This window comes from Microtus ochrogaster, chromosome 4 (genome assembly GCF_000317375.1).
Source record: "Microtus ochrogaster isolate Prairie Vole_2 chromosome 4, MicOch1.0, whole genome shotgun sequence".
Lineage (NCBI taxonomy): Eukaryota > Metazoa > Chordata > Mammalia > Rodentia > Cricetidae > Microtus > Microtus ochrogaster.
The window spans coordinates 15,794,600-15,816,302 of record NC_022011.1 but is presented as its reverse complement, the minus strand read 5'-3'; the positions used below and the strand labels follow the sequence as shown (position 1 = coordinate 15,816,302).

The window sequence follows — 21,703 nt, the reverse complement described above, 5'->3', positions numbered from 1 at the left end:
TGAGACAGGAGAATTGCTGTGAATGTGAGACCTGTCAGAGATACACAGTCATTTCTAGCCCATTCTGAGCTACAGTGTGAGACCTTATCTCAGAATAAATAAATAAATAAATAAATAGAGACAGATGAGCTGGACCTGGTGGCTCATACCCATACTAACAGAACTCTGAAAGCTGAGACAGGAGAATTGCTATGAATGTGAGACCTGTCAGAGATACACAGTCATTTCTAGCCCATTCTGAGCTACAGTGTGAGACCTTATCTCAGAAGAAACAGATAAAGACATCATGTTGATGACAGGGTCAAATCACCCATAGAACCTAGCCATGGCAAATACAGACCCAACATCTGGGATCCTAAATATATACAAAAAAATGAATAGTGGAGGCTATGAAGGGAAAGACAGGATGTGATGAATGCCACAGCAAGAAGGTGTCTGCAATACACATATTTACAATAATGGACAGATCATTCAGGAAGAAAACTCATAAGCAACATTGGGCTTGCTAATATATTGGGACAATGAGACTAAGAAGAAATATACAGACTTGTGCAGCTAAGAGTTTATCAACTTAACACAAACCATAGTCACTTTGGCTGGTGATCCTGAGCTGTATAAGAAAAGTAAACAAGCTATTGAAAGCAAGCAGTACACCACTATGGTCTCTGCTTCAGTTTTTGCCTCCAGGTTTCTGCTTGAGTTTTTGCCCTGATTTCTTTGAATAATGAACTAAGACTCAGGTGCTGGTAGTGCACGCCTTTAATCTCAGCACTTGTGAGGCAGAGACAGGTGGATCTCCATGAGTTTGAGGCCAGCCTGGTCTACAGAGGGAGTTCCAGGACAGGCAGCAAAGCTATGGGGACATCCTGTCTCTAAACACAACCCCACCAAAAAAACTGTGATGTGGAAATGTAAGATGAAATCACCTTCCAAGGCCTTTTGGTCATGGTATTAGAATCACAATAATAGAAGAAAACTGTGACAAAAATATTCTATCCAATGCAGACAGAATGCAATTCTTCCAAAACACCCACAGAACATTCTTCGGCATAGACTGCTTGTGTCGCACAAAAAAAGAACAACAAAAGTCATTTAATTTGAGAAGACTGAAATTGTACCAAGTACCTAATCTTACACACTAAAAATAAATTAAAAAATCAATTACAAGAATAATTTTGAAAAATTCAAATTCAAGGACTAAGAAACAGGCTCCTGAGCACAGCTATTCCAAAGAAGAAATTAAATGGATGATCCATTGGAACAAATGGGAATAAAGTGCCTTTCCCTCTAAGGTTCCGGGAACACAGTATACAAAGTGACAGAAAGAACTCAAGAGCCCGGATACAGGGAGAATGGCTGTGAAATCCTGTCTTCTGGGCATGACACAACCATTGTAATTGTGAACTCACAGTTACACAGCAGCTGCACTTGCCTGTCCTAGGACTCCAGAGGATATCTGATCCTGGAAGGGAAGAGTTTCATGAGGCCTTTACTCCTCCCTGGAGGACCACTGACTACTGATGGATTCCTGATGAGAGGGAGCCATTACCATTTGATGTTTACCCTCAGGTGAGTCCACCAGGCTCCACTGGGTAGTTCCATACCATTGGTCACACAGGTGGCTCCCGTTAAACTCAGTGACTCACAAAGCAAAACAAAAAAGAAATGGATATAGCTAAGGTGGGGACTGGCAGGAGGCAGAAGGAGATAAAAGGGCAGGGAGTGAGAGAGATCAGAATATATTATATACATGTATGAAGTAGACAATTTAGTTAGGAAAACAGTGCAGCCTGCCAACACTTTTGTGTAAAGTGAGGGCAGCTATAAGGGAAGCTTATAGCAATAAACACCTGCATTAAGAGAGTAAAAGTTTCCAACAACCTAAGATTACATACCAAAGTTCTAAGAAAACTCAAAGAAGGAAAGAAATTGTAAAGATAAAGTCAGAAGTTTAAGAATTTAAAAAATAAGAAAGGTGAACATCACTGAGGTTTTGTTTTTTTTTTCAGAAAGAACGAAAGTAAAAATACCCTAAATTAATAAACCTACTAGCCACAAAAGAATTTTTATCAATTTAAATCAATTTAAAGACTCACAACCAGAAACGAAAGAAGAAACACTATAACAGAGACCACAGCAACAGAGCCTGTCATAAGAAACTACTGTGAACAAGTATATGCACAAGAATAGGAGAGCCGAGAAGGAACAGAGGCAGTTAAGGGGACCCAGTATTCCCGGGACACTGCAAAAGTGACAAATAGTTCAATCTTTAAGATCGCTGCCCCTGCTGAGGGCACATTCTGTTTAGCTCCTTTGTACGCATTTTCTCTGAGGTTAAGTTTCAAATTGCAAAGATGGGGATTGGTGGGACCATTTTACCCATCCTTAGCAGTTGTGGACTTAATGCTCTCTTAATGCTCTGGCTTCCTTGACCTGAAGGTATGTCAGGCAGGCAGCTGGACTCCTGTGTGCCAGCAACAGACATCTGGAACACTCCAGAGATGCTTTGAGAAACCTACACAATGATGGCAGTCGAAATATAAAGCTAAATTTAATCCTGGTGGTACTACCACTGAATGCTGAAAACTAGCTTGTAGGTTAAAGAAAATGAACACACAAATAAAGACAAAGACATCTCCTGATCATGGAGTGAAAGTATCAATTTAAAAATATCTATTGTACTCACAGTGATTTATTGATTTAATTAAATATGTCCTTAAATTCCATTGCCATTTGTCCTTATAGAAGGAAAAATTACCTAAACAAATTTGTCAGCAAGATGATTGTGAGAAGTCAGAACAAAGCTGGAGCTATGACACAACCTAACTTTAATTCTGTTCTGTATCCACTAAACAGTGTGCAGTTTGCATGGTAGTTGCTTTACCCGTGTGCATACATTGAACAATGGGATATAGCGAAGACTCCAACACAGGCAGGTACTGGCTGCTGTTTTACAAAGGCATCATGAATATAAAATAAGTTAAAGCGGTCTCTTCACTCAATTTTGTTGAGAAAATCAGATTTCTACATTCATGAAACTAAAATGGAGAGAAGACAAATGTCAGTTCAGAAACTCCAATCACAAGTAGAAGTCAATAAAGAAAAACAATAATTCTGTCCACGGAAAACAGTAGCTTAGACTGCGCACCAGCACCATGAACACCAAGTGAAACAGACAAATGAATTAATAGTAAATCAAACAATTCTTTACAGAAAAAACCAATAGCAGGATGCAGAGGCAACCATTGGAAGAGAAATATCTTTGTGATTCCTCTTTATGATATGTGTCTATTCAAAGACCATATGAACAATTCAAACATGTAATAGCAATAAACAAATAAATAAATTCAAAACGAACAAAAGAGGCCAGAGGTCTGAAGTAGTATCATCTTTCAATAGGAGACTATATATATATATATATATATGTGTGTGTGTGTGTGTGTGTGTGTATGAAAATAGATAACAGATTTTTTTTCTAAGGTGCAGGACATCAGTAGACCCTAGGAGCTGGCTAGGTTTCCAGTACCACATATGATTTCACTCCTGATGAGTGGGCTTTAAGTTTAATTAGACAGCTGTCATTGGCTGTTGGCTGCCATTGATAAGTGAGTGCCTTGGGCACTTTTATGTGTACCATGCAATACTGGTAGTTTTCATGATTCTTTGGTGGTTAGAGACAGAGTATCTGGGAGGAGACAGAGGGAGAAAAGGGAGGGGGAAAGTGATGCAATCCTTTTTCAATTTAAAACATTAAAAATACTAAAGAGAAAAAGGACGTGGTTAGGTGAAAAGTTGTTATTATCTTATTGAATATTTGAAAATATCCAAATTAAAATCATAATGAAAGTCTTTCCCCATGACTCAAATCGGTTTTATTGAGAAGTGAAAGTAGAAAATTATAGTAAATAGGTTTAGAAAAGGGAATCCTTTAAATACTGCTAGGGGAGAAGGAACAGCGATGTGGTACTGTAGCACAAATAATATAAACCAAGGAACAGATATAGGGGTTCAAGCTTAAAATCAGAAAAGCAAACAACCAAGCCACTGGAGAGCTTTTGCCTCTACAAAGGGGTGATCTGTCCTCAGCATGACTTTAGACTGTAATGCTCTCTACCAAACCTCGGAGTTCAATGAGCTCCTGTCTCCTCCTGCCTTATATCTCTCTCTCCATCCAGTCATACCACTCCTGTCCCCACCTTCCTAGTCCTGGGATTACAGGCATGTGACTCCTGAGACCAGGGAGCACCTTTGTGTGAGTTCTATTTCTCTTTTTAGACAGATTCAATCTCATGGAGCCCAGAGTGGTCTTGAGTCCTGGGAATAAAGGTGTGTGCTACCATTCGCTGGTCTCTAGTGGCTTAGCTCTGCACTCTGATATTCAGGCAAGCTTTATTTATTAAACGCAAATAAAATATCACTATCTGGGGGTGCCTAAGAGACTGAGAGCAGAGTCACAATATGGCCCAGCAGTGTCATACTGGGTGTTTACTTTAAATATTTGGGGACAGTTTTCTGAGACGTCTGGGTCCTATGCTCACTGTAGCACCACACACTACAATCAAGTTATAGAGTTAACTGGGTCCATCAACACCAGAGGAGAAGGTAAATGCCGATGTGTAGATAGTGGAGTGTAGCATAGATTCTGATTGGTCTTAATACGAAAAATGTGAAGTCAATTATTAGGTGAAAGCTGAGAGACCAGAGAATCAGAGCAACATCCCTATAGTGTTCTTACTTCTACCAGTGCTCAGACTGAAGGGACAGTCCTGACTCTGTGAATCCCCAGACTGCACGCTCAGACTGAATATCGAGACTGCAACTGAGCTCCTGTCTCCTCCCACCTTATATTCCTCTCTCTGTCCAGCTGTATCCCTTCCCATCTCCACCTCCCTAGTTTGTGAAGATGTAATTGGTACCTTTGATAGTTGGTTCTAGGATCTTAGTTACATTAAGAAACACTTAGAAAACTTGCAGATCACACTTGTGTGTTTGTGGGAGTGTTTCCGGAGACAATAGGTCACTATGGCTAATGTTGTTATCTAGTGTTGCATTCAATCTCTAACACACTATTGGCTGGGAAGGCGTGGCCTGTTGGTAGGAAGTAGGTCACTGGGGGCATACTCAATAATGACCCGGGACTATGCCTGTAGCTGTTCCATACAGCTTCAATACTCACATGCCCCCATAATGCGAGCTGATCCAACTCTCCCAACCTCACAGGCTAAATAATCTGAGGCTCCGAACTTTAGTAAAGCCTCCTCCCCTTGAGTTTTGATATGCCATATTTTTTTTGTTATATACTGAGAAGTAACAATTACACCTTCTTACTAATTGCCTATTTCTGGGCAGCCTGATATGCACATGAAACATCAACAAGACTTTCCTGGGCCATTTTCTGGCCACTAGAAACAACTGTGCTTATGTTTGCGGCAAATAAAGGCAGCATAGATCTAACAATCCCTGTGGGAGATCTCTTACCCAATGAGAGGTGAATACATACTGCTCTTTCGCTGCTGAGAGAGAAAAGTCTTAAGAAAAACACTAAGATGCATGTATCTAAGGTGGTCACATGCTAGCCAGCTCACTAGGCTGACCCTTCACCTCTCTACAGAGTTCTGTGGGACTATCTCCTAGACTAAACTGCCTGTGACCAACTTTCTCATAGACTCCTACTGGCCGAAATGAAACTGAAGATTGCAGGTCATAGGGAACCTGCTTTTGAGGCCTGGTACTCAGCAGATTTTATAACTAACTATTTCAAGAGGTGGGTGAGTTGGAGGCCTAGGTGGTGAGCCTGTATCCTTCTCCCATGCAACACGTGAGACGGAGACTCACCTCTGTGGCCACGGGACACAATCACAGATGGTGCACCAAACATCACGTCTCCCATTAAGTCCTGGAGAAGGTCTTTCTTTCCGATGAGGTTGTCTGCCCCTGATATATACTTCTCAATGGCAGCTGGAATCAGACTCTCAGAGATGTTCTAAAAGGACCAGAAAGTGATCAGAAAAGCATTTCAGAGAAAGGGAATGAGAAAGACATGGCTCATGAGACTTGCTGGTCATAACCTTTTCTTTATCAGAGCTGAGACCATTCAGGAACCTACAGATAGTAGGGGCCCATGTGTCAGAAGGACAAAGCACTCAAACTTGGTAAATATTGTGGTGCCCACCTGTCTACTTTGCCTCCCAAAAATTACCTACAGAAGTCTTGGGTCTCTAAGCCCTAGATAACTGGGTTTTGCTGAATATAGCTTCCATCTTTTGCCAGCTTTTCCAACAATATATCCTGGAGGTAGTGGAATTTTTAAGCAACAAGCAACACATGAGTTTTTTGCGTTATACTAAAGTATGCAAACTAGAAAACGCGGGCTGAAACACAGATATGAGCACTTTCAGCCACGGAGTTAGAGTGTGTTTGGACGCAAGCACCCCTACTTCTTTGCTTCTCAGCTGAGTCCCACAGTTCACTTACAAGGATCGGGAAAGACTGCCAAAGAAGGGAAGCGATCCTCTTCTCGTCCATTTTGTCTTCGGAAAGTGGAAAGCCTATCATCTGTTTAACACAGTGATTAATATTTGTGAATTGTGTGGAATTAACAGGAAGAAACGAAAAAGGTCGAATACAGAAGGAAGTTCCTTTACCATGCCTTGTTAGGTGTGGAATTTCATGTTTGAAGAAAAAAACCTATGAAAAAATGAGATTATATCTAGAAATATATGCAGTACAAGAGAATGCACATACCACATATATTGCATATATTATATATTATAGACATAAATATATAATATATATATAGTTTATATAATACAAACACACACTAATCCTTCAGAGAATGAGTGGTATTAGGTTAGGACAGTGTTAGGACTACAGGGAGGATACAAGCCCTGACCTACAGCTCAGTTGTCTATGGAAGCCAGAGTCCAGTCAATCATACGACTAAATTTCATTGATGACCTGTGCACTCCTTTTGCAGGTAGACCTGCAGAACTCCAACTACTGCTCCTTAGATGCCCCTTATCACTCCATCTGCACCACTGTCCTCTCCATGGACCCTCCCAGCCTGGGAATTTTAGATTCTGTAAGGAAGGACAGTGTCTAGGGAGAGGGTTTTAAGGGCTGTAGTTCCCAGAGGGCAGTTGGGCCATGCTGGAGAATCTTCCCATGGAAGAGTAACAGTGGTGACAGTTTCTCCGGTCTGGTTGGAGACTGTGAACAGAGAGAGCACGTAGGATCAAAGAGGTGGGTTGTGTGGACTGAGGCTCTATGGGTACCACTAAGAGTCCTATATGTTCTCACCATAGGCATGCTCCAGCCAAACTCTTTCTTGGTGATGCCCACCATGTAGGGCACAGTGTTGAAACTCTTCTCAGCCAGGATCTCTTCTGGTGCCTTTGGCAGCACCACTCCATCAATCACAGTGGGAAGCAAAAAGTAGCTCTAGGGAAGAGAACAATGTAACATCTGTGATTACCCTTCCCCAGCTACCATCAGACTCCACTTTCTGCCCATCTCAGCACTTAGCCAGCACACGGACTCATGCGGCTGTGCCACAGGAAGTCGGGGTCCTAAATGGGGCAACGTCTATGAGTTGTTAAAAACAGAACTGTGCCAGGGGAGCCGGAAAGAATACTGGCAGGGAATGGGTATTGTGGGAATTGGTCTTGAGCAGAGTAAAATATATATGTATGTGTGTAACAGATCATATGCAATTTTACATATGTGTATAAATTTGTACATAATTTGAAATTATAAATAGATTATAATTTATAAATTTTATACAGTTGCGTGTGTGTGGTTTAAGTGGCCCCATTTGAACACTTTGACCCCAGTTGGTGATACTTTTTGGGGAGATTTAATAGGTGTGGACTTGCTGTAGGGAGGATGTCAACCCCAGGAGAACTTAAAGGTTCATCACTTCTAGTTTCCAGTCTAATTTATGCTTGAACTTCAATGTAAGAACACTCAGCTTCAGGCTCCTGATGCCACACCTACTGGTGGTTCCTTCCACCCTGCCATGACCCGACACATTGCACCAGAATGCCTTGCTTATGCTGTGGTCACACAGTGGTCTCTGCAGAGCCCCTGCCCCTTCTCTATAACCTATTTTCACATCAAAGGGATGTTTATAAACTCAACAGGTTTCACTGCTCCATTCAGACCCTTCTGTATACCCATCTCTCATCCTGAGTCACTGCCCTTGTCTTTCAATATCTAACCCATCTTAAACTCTCCAGCTCCCCAGACTCAAGCCTGTTTCTGTCCTGGCTGTTTCTACTTCAAACACACTGTCCTCCGGTAACAGGCCTCTTCAGCTATAGGGGAAATTTGCTAGGGTTTAGTTAGCTGACTTCATTTCCCTCTAGTATGTCTTGGCTCTTTTAGCCATGACTTAAATCTGCTATTCACACAAGCCACTCACCCCACCAGCTCTCTCTCCTCTGCCACTGCTAGAAACACAACATAATTTATCAATTTATTTTCCTGATAGTATGCCCCACCAGAAGAGCAGTTTCTAAGAAACTAACAGTTGGAAATCTTGTCTATTTAATGCCCCAGCTCCTAAATCCTTCCTTCCACATAGTAAGAATGGGGATTCCACAGGGAGGGAACAGAAGGGACGAGACTGGAGATGCTCCATACCTGACATCACAGGTCCTGGCCAGAGCTAGGAGGGAGAAGGACAGGGAGAGGAGAGGCCCCACTCATGTAATCTGGGTGCTGGAGCAGGGCAGTATCCTCATCACCGAGATCTCAGTCAGGCCCCTCTCATACATCTACCCTTTGTCAGCCCTTGAGAACTGGGCTCCTCGGTGAGGGTTCATGGACTCTTCGCGAGTCATCTCAGCCATTTGAAAGGACTGGTTCGTCCTTCCCCTACAGTGTCATTTTAAAGGCAGGAAATGTGCACTGGAGGGGGACAGGTACTCTAGGGGACACAGTTGCTGAGGACAAGCACTGAATCAGGAATCAGGCTACCCTGCCCCTGGTTGCCATGGCGGTATTACCCGAGCTAGTGACTTTCCCTCACTGGGTCTGAGCAGAAAACACATAAGGAACAGTAGAGTTCTACAAATAAGCGTCCTTTCCCTGGGATTTAATTCTTAAGATTCAACACTCACCTACAGAAAGCAAAGGTCCTTACCTCTCTGGGGTCTCCAACAAAATCAAGAGAACCAAACTTCTGTGGAGAAAACATCAGAGAAGGTGGGTGAGGACCTTCCCTTGGACAGAAGCAGATCCTTTGAGTGTCAGCCTAAAATATTAGGTTCTTTCTCCTGATTATTCCTTGGTGGGACCAGAATTAGAGGATCCTATGCTGTGTCCTCAGGGTCTGGGCATAAGGTGCAGCAGGATGGATCAGGGGCAGCAGCAGTGAAGAGACAGGGCCTGGGGCCCATGCAGGGTCTCCAGGGCATGGAGAGGATGTCTGGGGCCTCTGACTGTGATCTCTATTTTTTCATCTCTCACCGTCATCTGCTCTCTCCAGCGCAACACCCTATTGGCTCCCATGGAGAGTATAGCTATTACGTCAAAGTAGTGGTACGGGTGCACAGTATCTAAAGCAAAGATAAGTCTAAAGCCAGGATGGGCAACAGAACCTCCACCACACCCTTGCCTTTTGCCTTCTTTCCTCCTGCTGCAGGAATGCAGACAACTGCCTGTGACCTAAAGCACAGTGTCCGGCACGTGTCCTGCCTGGATTAATGCAGTGGTGGAACTTCCCAGTTGGTTTTTCTGTTCCTAACGTCTTCCCTCTCTACAGTCTGCTTCATGCAAGTCAGAGATCTTGGTAAAACTCTGCCTGGGAAGCTGAGTATACCCTTAACATTACTGCTGAATATTTTAGTATAGTTGCCTCCCATGAATGAAGAGTGTTAGTCTAGAATTCTAAGGTCTTTAACCTGCTAAGAAAGCAAACTAGTTTAGAGAGAAGACTCCCACACCCTTCTTCAATTACAAATGGGAAGGAATGGAGATAGGCACATTCCCAACAAAGTGTCTAGATCTAGCCACATCCTAAGCTATTTGTTCCAGGATATTTGGTTGGAAATTCTGTATAACACACTTCTTTTTCCGTTCAAGGTATCTTGAAGATTGTTCTCATCTGATGAGAAAACGCCAAATCCTGCACTCACACTGAAACACACTGCATCCTGGCCTTTTCTCAGCTGTGATCAGGAAATCATTCAGTGTATGTTCTCATGGTTTCCCTTTTAGCTTACCTCTGTATGGATCATAAATGGACGGACACACAGACATCACATGGATGTATAGGTGTAGCTGGTCAATACAAGTACTGTTTATTTATGTGAATTTACTAAAAATGCAGATGAAAAGGAAGAGGTAGATATTTAACAAACTATTGTTTGGGAGGTCTGACAAAGATATGTTGGTTGAGATTGACTGAATAATTCCTGGATAATGATTAAAGAGACTGGAAAAGGATTTATTCAAAGTTTTAGATGCATTTCTACTAGACTGATGAAAAAGGTGATGAACAGGATTTGGTTATGAAGATGAATTGATTGTTCAGAGATAATTTGGTAGGGAGTCTGATGGCAATCCTAGTACTTTAATTGAGTATCTTTGAAATCTAGAAAATTATGCTGCCAGTATGCTGTGTGTTTGTTTTCTACACGAATTGGCATAAATTGTGACATTTTCCTTAAATGTCTTCTGCTGTATGTCTCATCCCCAACAGTCAGGTTGATAGTTATATGTGGGATTAGGGAACATTTTATATCTTAAAAATATGAAAATGATAATGTTAAAATATTGCACAACTCAAATTCTTCATCTACAACTATTTCAGGCCTAACTCTTTATACAGCAAGATCCTAAATTAAATTACTGCAGGGTTTTCTAAGTGTAAAATCCACACACAAACAAATGATTATGGTGCTTTCTGTTTAACTACAGTGAATTCTCAAACTCTATCTCCTAGTATTTACACTCATGGCTAAGAATAAGGATCACCAGGTAATAGATGCTTCAAACTTTCCTTTCTTATGTGTGGGAGACTTGAAGACCACACTTAGTCAAGGAGTCAGTGATTCTCTGGTGAAAAGTGCTCTTGGCTCAAAACAGTCCCCATCAGTAGACTCATCATTTGACTATTGCCACCTTCCAGAGCCCTGACTTCTCACTGGTTTTATTGTAAACTGCAACCCTCACAGAACTCAGCTCCAGGCTCCTTGAGCCTGGGCTTTCTCACTGCTGAACTCCTTACACAGTATGCCATTTCTCAAAATACTGTGTTTTGATAAAGTAGGGGGGGTCGGTCATGTAATTTCTCATTGTGTTATTATTGGCTTTCTGATATTTGAAGTATTTCATAACAAGAAAGAAATTAAAAATTTCTCAACTTGGATGGAAGGTTGACAGTTCTGAGAGACAGGAAGCTGTTTAATGAAATATGAAGCCAGAACATAGCTGAACACATGAAACCTTGGGTCAGGTATACAGGGTGGGGCTTCTAGGATGGACACACCCACCATTTTCTGAGCGACCTCCAAGAGCTCATCCTCTGTCTTCTGGCGCAGGCAGTGAACCATGACGGCTGAGGTGGTGGTTTTACAGCCAGCCACAGCAGCCACTTTCTGTAAGAGATTAGGGGTCAAGAGTATATCCTTTCCCTTCCTTGATGCAGAGAGTGGATTTATTCTACCATTTCCTAATTTCTAAATCAACAGATGACTGATGACAGAATTCTAGACCAGCAAATCTAGAAACTGAGTCCCGGAGTGTAACTCCTGTTACTGAGTAGAATACTAACTGGGTCTTATTATACAATCTTACGCCTCTGGTGCCTGATCAAATGGATCTAATTTCTCTCCCCAGAAACACAAGAACTTAATGTTCTCAAAGTCAAGTGTGGCTACAGAAACTGTTTTCACTATCTGGTTTCAGATCCCACTTCTGACACACTGTTGTCTTAGATAAGTCATGCATTCTTTCCGTGTCTTTCTTTCTCTTCTCCCCTCACAAACAAGGGTGATGCGCAGATGGTATGCACAGGAGATGATGGCGTCTTAGAGACACTGAAATGTGGGCAGAATGGCTGGAGTTACACATGAAGTGTAGTGTGTCCTTAAAGCAGTAGCCTTTACTGCAAAGCCATTCTCCCTCAGGGATCCCTGGAGCACCTCAGCTGAATTCTACAGCTAGAAAGACACTTGGGGTTTCTGGAGAGCACAGGAAGGGGCAGAGGAGCGGTCCAAGGTGAAACATACCTTTGCTAGGGGCCTGGCATCTCTCCCATACAGGCAAGGATTAAGGGCCACACTGCTCTGGGAAATGGCCCTGTGGAAGAGGTTCTTGGCCAGGGGAGACAACACCTGGAAGGAAGCGAGTTTATGCTCACAGGGGAAGTCAGTAACTACTCATCTTTAGTGCTCTGTTCACATGCTCTTTTTTAAATTATTTTTTCTTTGTTTATTTTGCATACCAACCACAGTTTTCCCCTCCCTCCTCTCCTCCCCTCCACTCTCTATTCCCATCTATCCCCTCTCCATCCACTCCTCCTGTCTCCATTATGAAAGGAGCAGGGCTCCCATGGGCTTGAACAAAGCATTGAACGGAAGGTTGATGAGCATTTGATGCCCTTTTCCCCTGCACCAAAGAAAGGTGAGGTAATCCAGTATAGGGAACAGGGTCAGAGAAGCCAGCTGAGCATCAGGCACAGGTTTAATCCCACTTTTAAGATCCTTAAAAATAGACCAAGCTACACATCTGTCACACACATGCAGAGGGCCTAGGTCAATCCCATACAGGCTCCCTAAGTCCTGATTCAGAGTCCATGAACTCTGATGCACTCAGGTGAGCTGTCTCTGTGGGTTCCCCTGTCAGGTGCTCTTTTTTAACCCAGCCATTCACCTGGATTATCTGGTGCTCTGTGGAGTTAGAAACACTTACAAGAACAGAGACACTGAAACCTCCTGCTGACTCTCCAAAGATGGTCACAGAGCTTGGATCTCCTCCAAAGTTGGCAATGTTGTCCTGGACCCAGTGCAGTGCAGCTATCTGGTCCAAATGACCCCAGTTCCCCCGGCTGTGTTCATCGCCTGTGCTGTAAGACAATGGTGAGTTGGAACAGAGATGCCATGTCTGTGCTCTGACCTAGGGCTCTTAGTGTGTTCTCTGAACTAAGGCTGGGCTCCACATTACCAAGAGGAGCACTCGTTTGCCCCCTCATCACTTCAATGATGGTCTTTGTGGTCCCTACACTCACCCTCCAGGTACTATGTACTCAGGAACCTCCCAACATGCACACAACCAGGGTCTAAATGCTAGGGCTCACCTGAAGACAAACAGAAAATCTCTAACTACAGTTGTCTCTTGATGAAGTACATAGACCAAGAGAAGAAATGAATATAGAAATGGGTAGTGGAAAAATAAAATTGGGTCTAAAGGAAATGGGGTGTTAGGATGGGACAAAAAATACAATGGTAGCATGGTGGTTTAGGTTGTGTAGCCAGATAAGACCTCGTTAGGCAGTGGCATTTAGCAGAGGTCTGAATAAAACGAACGAGTGATTCTTGCAAGCATTGGAAGAGGGAGCTGCAGCAGGAGAAGCAAGGTTACAAGGGCCCCAGGAACCTAAGCGTGAGAGATGCTGGTGTGAGATGCAGGAGGAATGGGTGCTGTGGCCTTGCCAAAGACTTCTGTATCATTGGAAGTAAGACAGAACCATTGTACAGAGGAATGACAGGATTTAATGTGTTTTACAGAGCAGGCTCAGCCCTGTACAGAAAAGTTGTAGTATTAAAGTAATAGACCTATAACAGTAGATGGTTATGACGGTATCAGTCTAGACACTCGGGACTTTGACCAGGGTTGGAGCAAGGACTTGTATTGTTCATTAGGGTTTGCAGAAGTTTTGCCACCAAAGGTCCAGTTCCATGCCCTAGTCTGTCTTGTGGCATTATCAGACAGTGAGGGGACCTGTGAGAGCTGAGACTCAGAGGAAGGTTCTTTTTATCTCTGCAGACACTGCCCTGGAAAGGAATTAATCCAGTTCTCTGTGACCAGGTTGTCCCCAGAGAACTAGTTAATCTTTTAAAGCAACATTACTCCCTTCTTTGGGATACTTCTCCCACCATATCATCTGTCTGCACCATCAGCTTCTATTTTTATTTACATAACATGTAGTGACACAACCAGAGTCTCCCAACAATGATTCGTTTGATGAAATCACACAATCTTGGGGTTTTAGCATCTCTAGTTCAAAGATAAGTGAGTTGGGAATCTCTGTAGTCACATATCCCGTGCTGTTTGCTGCAGTAACAGAAAGCACACGGACCTAGGGACTAATGTGTAAGAAAGAATGTTGGTTATCTCACCTGAACAAACCCCAGATGCCCAGGCGGTACTGAATGGTCACTACAACCACATTTTCATGAGCCGAGAGGGGCAGTCCATCGTAGGTGGACGCCCCATCCACCACTCCACCTCCATGGATCCACACCATCACCTGGACAAGGAGAGAATAGCTACACATGCATCACTACATAAGCTACAGCCCCAGCCTTGGGAATTCTGGGGAAGAGTTGCACAAGGCGCTTCTATGGCACCTCTGTGAATGGGCAATGGTGCTACCACAACTGTAAGTCTTCTGATTAGCAAAGAGCCCTATGGGGTTTCCTGGACATATCTAGACATATCTAGACAGGGCCTGATAGGATGGATGCTCCTGTTTACCTTGGATCCTTGAGGAATTCATCATCACTTGGTCTCTTGTATTTGACTTGTTTGAAAAGGAAATGAACTGCTAAGGCTTTGTAGGGGCTGAGGATTTATCCTGAATGGAACTACATGATCGTTCTGAAAACACCAAAAAAGATGATCCATGGGGACTTAGGATGCATGAACCTTGCACTGGAGTTTGCTTTGGGATGTCACTGTGGACTTTAACGTGTGAGAATGTATGAATTCGTGGGTTTCTAAGAGCAATAGAGTTTCCATGTGCTCACAGGCTGGCATGGCTGTACTTTTGGATTTACATACTAAGAAAATCTTGAGAAAAGCCTGAAAGACTTAAAAGGATTTAGGGTCTGGAACCCTGTTTTCTCCTTTGGAGCTGAACTTGTGGTGGTATCACTGTGCTCTCCCTCTAGTCCTTGGAACATTCAGAAGAGGGAGGCCGGGCATTCTGCAGCAGGGGTACGGCTCTATGCAAACGTACACATTCGAGTGTATGTCCATGTTCAAATGTGGACATGTGGAGGCCAGTGGTCAACCTTAGGTCCGGTCTTAGGCACCCTGCTCAATGTTGTTTGAGGCAGGGTCAAGTCAGCAGGATCTAGGACTTGGTACCTCTGCTGAGCTAATGACCACTGGGCTCTAGAGAACCACCCATCTCTTTTCCCTGCCCAGAGATTACAGATCCTGCTTTCTCTTGGGTTCTGGGAATCAAACTCAGGTCCTAAAGTACTTCTCAGACTGCACTGGCTTCTTGTCTCGCAAACTCCAAAACAACTCATTCTCATGGTCCTTCTAGGAATCATTTGTGCATATTAAAATGCATGTTATTTTATAACCCAATTAAAGAAACTTTCTATGAAAACCTCAAATATTACAAGAAAATTGTGTTTTTTCTAATATAACGTTTGTGTTAGTCTGACTGTCATTATGAATAATTTCTTAATAGTCATATTTGTCAAATCGCAAATTCTTAAAAATCAAAGAAATTTATTTGCACACTAGCAGTATTTACTGAAGTCCCCCATATGTTGGGACTATGCTGAATACATTGAATCAAATCTATTCAAATTTTAAAAGGTTGATCACCTGGATTGTTCATTTTTCTCTTATATTCAACATTGAGTTTCATGAAAATTAGCCTATACCTACTGTGGGGATCAAATTCTCACCAGATAATTCAGACTAGTCATTATTACTGGTCACATTACTTTTAGTGTGAGAGACTTGGAAGATTAAGGTGTGCATCTCAGGGGCAGGGCAACCTCAACCAAGGTCTGACGTCACTGGGCTTGCGACTCAGTTCTTGTCTATAGTACTCCTGCCTGCAGCTTCCCCCATTCCCCTTCCAGTGCATGGAAGAGACCGAGGCTGGAATCCACAGGTCAGGACCAGTGATGAACGGGCTTACCGGCAGCCTTGTGTTTTTTGTCAGGTTGGCAGGAGTATAAATGTTTAGGTAGAGACAGTCTTCAGAAAACTGGAGAGGGATGCTCTCCTTTCTGTTGGTGAAGAGTGCTGAGAGCAGCTGCCCTCCCGCTGGGTCTTGGGAGCACCTGGGAAGGAAAGAGGACACCCAAGTTGTACCAGGTTGACACTGGTCATGTTGTCTGAGGCCCAACCTTGCTTGCGTTGGTGGTTTGATCTTGCTGATGGAGCATCAGTGACTAAGGCTGTGTCTGTGACTTCTGAAGGGAATCCCATGGATCTATAAATGCCTCCTAACTCCGAACAGGGAGAATGAGGTGGCACTTCTTCCTGTCTCAGAGCTTTGGATAACTTCCACATCTCCATCCTGGGACGTTTCCCAAGACCACCAAGAACAGGAGCATAATATTCTTCAGAATAGGAAGAGAAATTAAAAGTTCAAAATGAGTGAAGACATCAGCTTCACTGGTATTTAGAGACCTGAAACATCGCATTTTTTATTGTTGTGATTGTTACTGTTTGCTCAACAGACAAAATCATTCTTTCAATAAATTTATTATTTGGGAATGGTTTGCTAGATGACATTTTTATATTTCTTTGGAAAGAGAAATTTCCATATATATGGGAATTTCTTTTACTTTTATTTTATTTTATTTGGCTTTACCCTAAGTCCCTCGGCTATCTAGTCTCTGGTTCTTGGCCACCCAATCAGTGTTGATTATGGGTTTCACCTCATGGAGTGTGTCTTAAATCAAACCAGATCTTGGTTCGTCACTTTCATAAGCTTTGTGTTACCTCTGCAACAAAATATTCTGCAGGCAGATTGCCATTGTAAGGTGGAGTGGTTCATAGCTGGGTTGGTGTCTACTTTTATCCTTTGAGAGGATGCAGAGGACCTTCCATCCCAGGAACACTAGTCTGACGGCGTGAGGGCTCTGTGTAGGCACCAGTTCAACTTCTCCACGTTCAGTGAGTTATGCTGGTGTTGTCTTCAGCAATTGGGCTCTACTGTCAGTGTATGAAGAGCAAAAACCAGCCTGGGTTGTTTTACAGTTCACTAGGGACCCCCTTAGACAAGAGCTAGAATAGATAGAACCCATTTCTGGAACAGGAGTCTGTATTTGGTTACGAGAGGTGTCTAGTCACGGCTCTGTCTCTCCTATTATTTGGTAATTTCACTTAGATTGCCTTATAGGTATGTACATGAAGAAGCTTCTACTCTGTTAGGTTTCCATACTGCTCCTAAAATGGAGCCATAAAAGGGTTTCCAGTTTTGTTTTTGTGGAGTTCCCATGTTTGTGAGCATGTGTTTCTCTGTACTTATAGTTCCTATGTGTAATAACATGTGTTTCTTTGCACATGTTATTACACATAGGTGTTACTCACACTTTTTCCTTGGCTCCTTTTCTTGTGTTTGTTTGGTCCTATTCCAATTTATTGTGTCTGTTTTATCTTACTGCACTTTATCATTTATTTCTTAGATGCTTGTTTGCTTTCTAACAAGAGACAGAAAGATTATGCAACCAAAGAAAAAAGGAGGTATGGAGGAGCTGGGAGGAGTTAGAAGAAGGGAAACCATAATCAGGATATTTTAAATAAAAGTCTATTTTCAATAATAGCAAAAAGTGATCAAAATTTAAAAGAAAGTATAGACAATCATAAGTTCCTTTGACTCATCCCTGCACCACACTGAGACAGACATCTCCACTTAAAGAGACCCAGGCTCAACCCAGTAACTTACATAGGAGGGTAGGAGGTGGCATTCTTCACGAAATTCCAGGGCTCTGCAGGCTGTGGTGGAGCAAACCTCAGGGATCCAAGAGGAGGCTTGGCAAAGGGGACTCCCAAGAAGACGGCCACAGGCTGTGTGAATCCTTCTAAGCTGACATACTTCCCCAGGACTTTGCCATGTATGGTGTTTACCACTGGTGGTGAGGGTGGGTGTCCTGGTGGACAAAGAGAGGACCAAAAGACCTCAATCCAACACAAAGAATGACAAGAAACTAAGAAACACTCAGAGCGAGAGAAATAGTCTTTCCAAAGGATGGACACACCAGTTTGTTATCAAATACCAAATGGCCAGCTCTGGAAACATACACACAAGTAATATTATACAGATTGATCTCATTGTATTTATGTATATAGCCGTGTATATGTATGTATAGCAACAAGTAACAAAAGAAGAGACTATGAATTTGAAAAAAACAGAAAGTTATGTAGTATGGTTTCAGGAAGGAAAGAGAAAGGAGAAACTTTGTAATAGTTTTAACCTCAGAAAATACAATAGTTATTTTTATTTATTTTTAAGATAAATAAAATAAATATTTTTAAATGAAATAGAATGGAATGTGTCCATGTCTTGATTTACAAATAACAAATCTCATGTTTGTTCCCGTTGCTTTAAGGTCACTGTCCCACTGAGATGACTTTCTTACCAAGTATGTGTGTTGAGATGTCCATGGGTATTAGCATTGCTGTTTTGTGTGAAACCAAGACATCTGTATCTGTACTAGAATGCCATTTTATAATGACGGGAAAGAATTAAGAAGAGGTCTGGAGACATTACAATGCTGGAAGGTGGGCAGTGGTGGGCTAGTCATCCCTTTGAAAATGAGAGTACACATCATGACTTATGCATCTGAGCAGAACAATGTGGAAGAGTCAGAAAGATCAAAAGTTTAAACACTGGGAAGAGCTAATGTGAGACTGAGAACCATAGCAGGAGAACGAAGCACACAGCACTAGGGACCTAAGGAAGAAGGGGAGAGAGGTTGCCAAGAGTTCGGAAAAGCTGGGTAAAGTCTGGGCTGCAATTACTAGGTGTGGCCTGTGTCAACTCAAGATCGTTAGCCACCCAGTTGAGGTGTGTAGAAAGTAAGATTGCTCCGAGTAGAAATGTGGACATAGAGACAGGGGCATGAATGGGGCTACAGACGCTGGCAGCTATGGAGTATGGAATGTGTGATTATTGACCACCTAGCGTATGGCACATGCACTTGACAATTTTTCACACTTTTTTTTTTCACCAAACCCTTGATGGTGGCAGCTATCAAGGCCATTGTTAGAGATGAGGAATCTGGAATCGCAAGCAGACCGGCTGACCTTCCTGAAGATGGAAATGAGGAGGTTGTTGCTATGGCAAACAGCAGCTCAGGAATGTTTAACTCCAAATCTGAACCCTTTCTCATCCTGCTTCTCACTCTGCTCCCAGACCCTCAAGATGCCACACAGCCAGACACAAGACAAAGTCTTGAAGTGCCAGTATTACCACTGCCCTTCATGGGGCAGCACTGTGGTAGATTCTGCAGCCAGAGACAGAGCTAGGCGTGATTCCCGAAGACCTTGGGTGAGCATTTTCCCCTGGGAACCTCATGCTCCTTCCACAGGGTCACACAGTTGGTTGCCAAAGCCGCACATTAGACCCCTGCACTGACCATGGATCTGATTTTTATACGTCTGTTGCTTTGACGTTTGAAGCTCTGTTTATTGGGTGAACTGTCACTCTTGTTGTCCAACCACTGCAGACAAATACTGGGTCTCCTACCCTGGGCTATCAAACCTGTCTTCATAAGTTAAATCTAGGTACCAGAAAAACAAGCCCAGCCTTTACATCCTAGAACCCCTTGAAACAGCCCTAACAGCCAAGGCTACACCATTATCCTCTGCTTCTTCCCTTCTTTCTAAGAAAAATCGCAACAAAGACCTTTGCCACCAGTTTCCACTCTGCCCTGGCCTTCAGACCCCAGTGCTTCCCTCCTGCTCCACCACATTGGTGTGTGCTTTTCTCAGTAATAATAAATCATACCGGCTGCTCTTGGTATGATGATTTACATGCCAAGTTATCCGTGGGTCTGCTGCATTTTAAGTCAGCCCCTTTCTACATCTCCTCTAGAGCAGGCTGCATCCTGGACAGATATGGGCACAGCCGCTCATTTCAGCTTCATGCAGTTAAGTGAGGAAGATGTTGTTGTCCCTGTGTTAGAAACACAGTAGTCTGGGCTGAAAAGCATAGTACCTTACCCAAGAACACAGAGTCCAGACACAAGCTAGGATGTACCCCTGCTTTCTGTTACTGTTGTTTATGCTTTCAATATTTTGGTTAGCTTTTTCTCCATGCTCCATGAGACCTAGACAAAGAATAGGTGGTCAATTTTTACTTGTTGTTCCAGGGGCGGGGGTTTCTGTGGGGCCTGGTCTGTCGGTGCTCTTGTGTGCCTGGTCTTGGATTATGTGTCTTCTCTTTTTTTTTGCCTTTGTATCTCGTGGTTTTGACTTGGCCTGTTTTTCTCGCATTTCGGCCTTTTTTCTCCGTATTTCCGTGCTGCAGCTCCTTTCACGAGTGTGCCATGGGCTTTTAACTGTGTGTCTTGGGCTTTTGTCCGGTAGTCCTTGCGCTGGGTCAGGCCCGCAGTGCGGGGGCTCATGATGGAAGGACAGTGCTTCATGGTGGAGTGAGGTTCCTTGTTGTTGGAGTGAGGTGCCTGGTTCTTGGCGGGGCTTTATTTGTGCTGCTGAAGTGCTGCGCCCTTTGCGTCTTTCCCTCTCTGCCCCTTTTGATAATCCCTGCCGCTGAGCTTTCTTGGCCTCTAGTTGTCTGTGTATGTCGTGGGCCCTTTGATTTCCCTGTTTCTTTTTTTCATAGTTTTTTCTTGGCTTTCTGTTTGCCGAGGTCCCTGACCTCAGTGGTGGATTTCTTATGTCAGGTTTTTCTTTGTTACGGTTTTTCCTTGTTGTTGTGAGCCTTCCGTGTTGTGGGCCTCGCTTAGGCAGCGGGTGGCTTTTTGTTTTTGCGTCGCTTTGGTTTTGTGTGCGCTTTTAGGGCTGGTCGGTTTTTGTGCACCTTTCGGCTTCTGGATTTTTCTTCTCCGTTTTTTGTTTTTGCATTTTTATATTCTTGTGTTTTTGTTTCTTGTGGTTGTAAGCTCTCTTGCTTTGTTGTCTGCTTCCTTTCTTGTCTGCGTTCTTTTTTGTGTTTGTTTCCTTTGGCCTTTTTTTCCCGCGGTCTTGTGCGGTACTGCCCTCTGTTTTGTGGGGGGCTTTTGTGGGTTGTCTAGTCGGCCTTTGAGGGTGTCCTTCTCTCCCTTTTCTCCTCTCTGTGCCTTCGTTTTTTTTTGCTTGTTCTTTCGTTTTTGTTAGCTTGTTTTCCATTCTTTGCTCAGGTGTCTGACTTTTCCTTCCACGGTATATGTAGTTGGTGAGTAGGTTGTGCGTTTAGTTTTTTTGGTTGTTGTGTTGTTCGTTTTCTTTTTTGTACGCTTGGCAGTTCTCCTCTTTCTAGACATACCGGTTTATTTTTATTGCTTTAGCTGTTATTTTTCTGGTTTGTGCTCTGTTTTCTAGGCTCTTCTCATTTCTTTTTCTGGGTTTTTTTGTCTTTTGGGTGTTTGAGTTTTTTCTGTTTAGTTTTCTCTGTTCATTTTGGTGCGTCTTTTTTTAGTTTGTTTCCTTAGGTTTTTTTCGTTTATCAATGTGCCACTTTCCCCCAAATTAACAACAGATCTATCATGTGACCCTTGGAAATGTACAACTCCTTGGTAAATAGCCCAAGCATTTTATTTTCTACTATACGGAC

General features: G+C 43.0%; 1 protein-coding gene across 1 annotated transcript in view; it reads right to left on the bottom strand.

Moving 5' to 3' along the window:
* LOC106144365 (liver carboxylesterase 1-like) overlaps positions 1 to 20,576 on the bottom strand; it is a 27,543-nt gene extending 6,967 nt beyond the window's left edge. The window contains exons 1-12 of the mRNA XM_013354028.1: positions 20,405 to 20,576; positions 20,152 to 20,258; positions 17,873 to 18,105; positions 16,115 to 16,259; positions 14,346 to 14,476; positions 12,919 to 13,072; positions 12,237 to 12,341; positions 11,499 to 11,603; positions 9,146 to 9,184; positions 7,300 to 7,440; positions 6,475 to 6,555; positions 5,836 to 5,983 (exon numbers count right to left, since the gene is read on the bottom strand). Coding sequence (XP_013209482.1) covers positions 5,836 to 5,983; positions 6,475 to 6,555; positions 7,300 to 7,440; positions 9,146 to 9,184; positions 11,499 to 11,603; positions 12,237 to 12,341; positions 12,919 to 13,072; positions 14,346 to 14,476; positions 16,115 to 16,259; positions 17,873 to 18,105; positions 20,152 to 20,258; positions 20,405 to 20,576 — 1,561 coding nt within the window. The remainder of the gene's footprint in view (positions 1 to 5,835; positions 5,984 to 6,474; positions 6,556 to 7,299; positions 7,441 to 9,145; positions 9,185 to 11,498; positions 11,604 to 12,236; positions 12,342 to 12,918; positions 13,073 to 14,345; positions 14,477 to 16,114; positions 16,260 to 17,872; positions 18,106 to 20,151; positions 20,259 to 20,404) is intronic.
* Between the last annotated feature and the right edge of the window lie 1,127 nt (positions 20,577 to 21,703).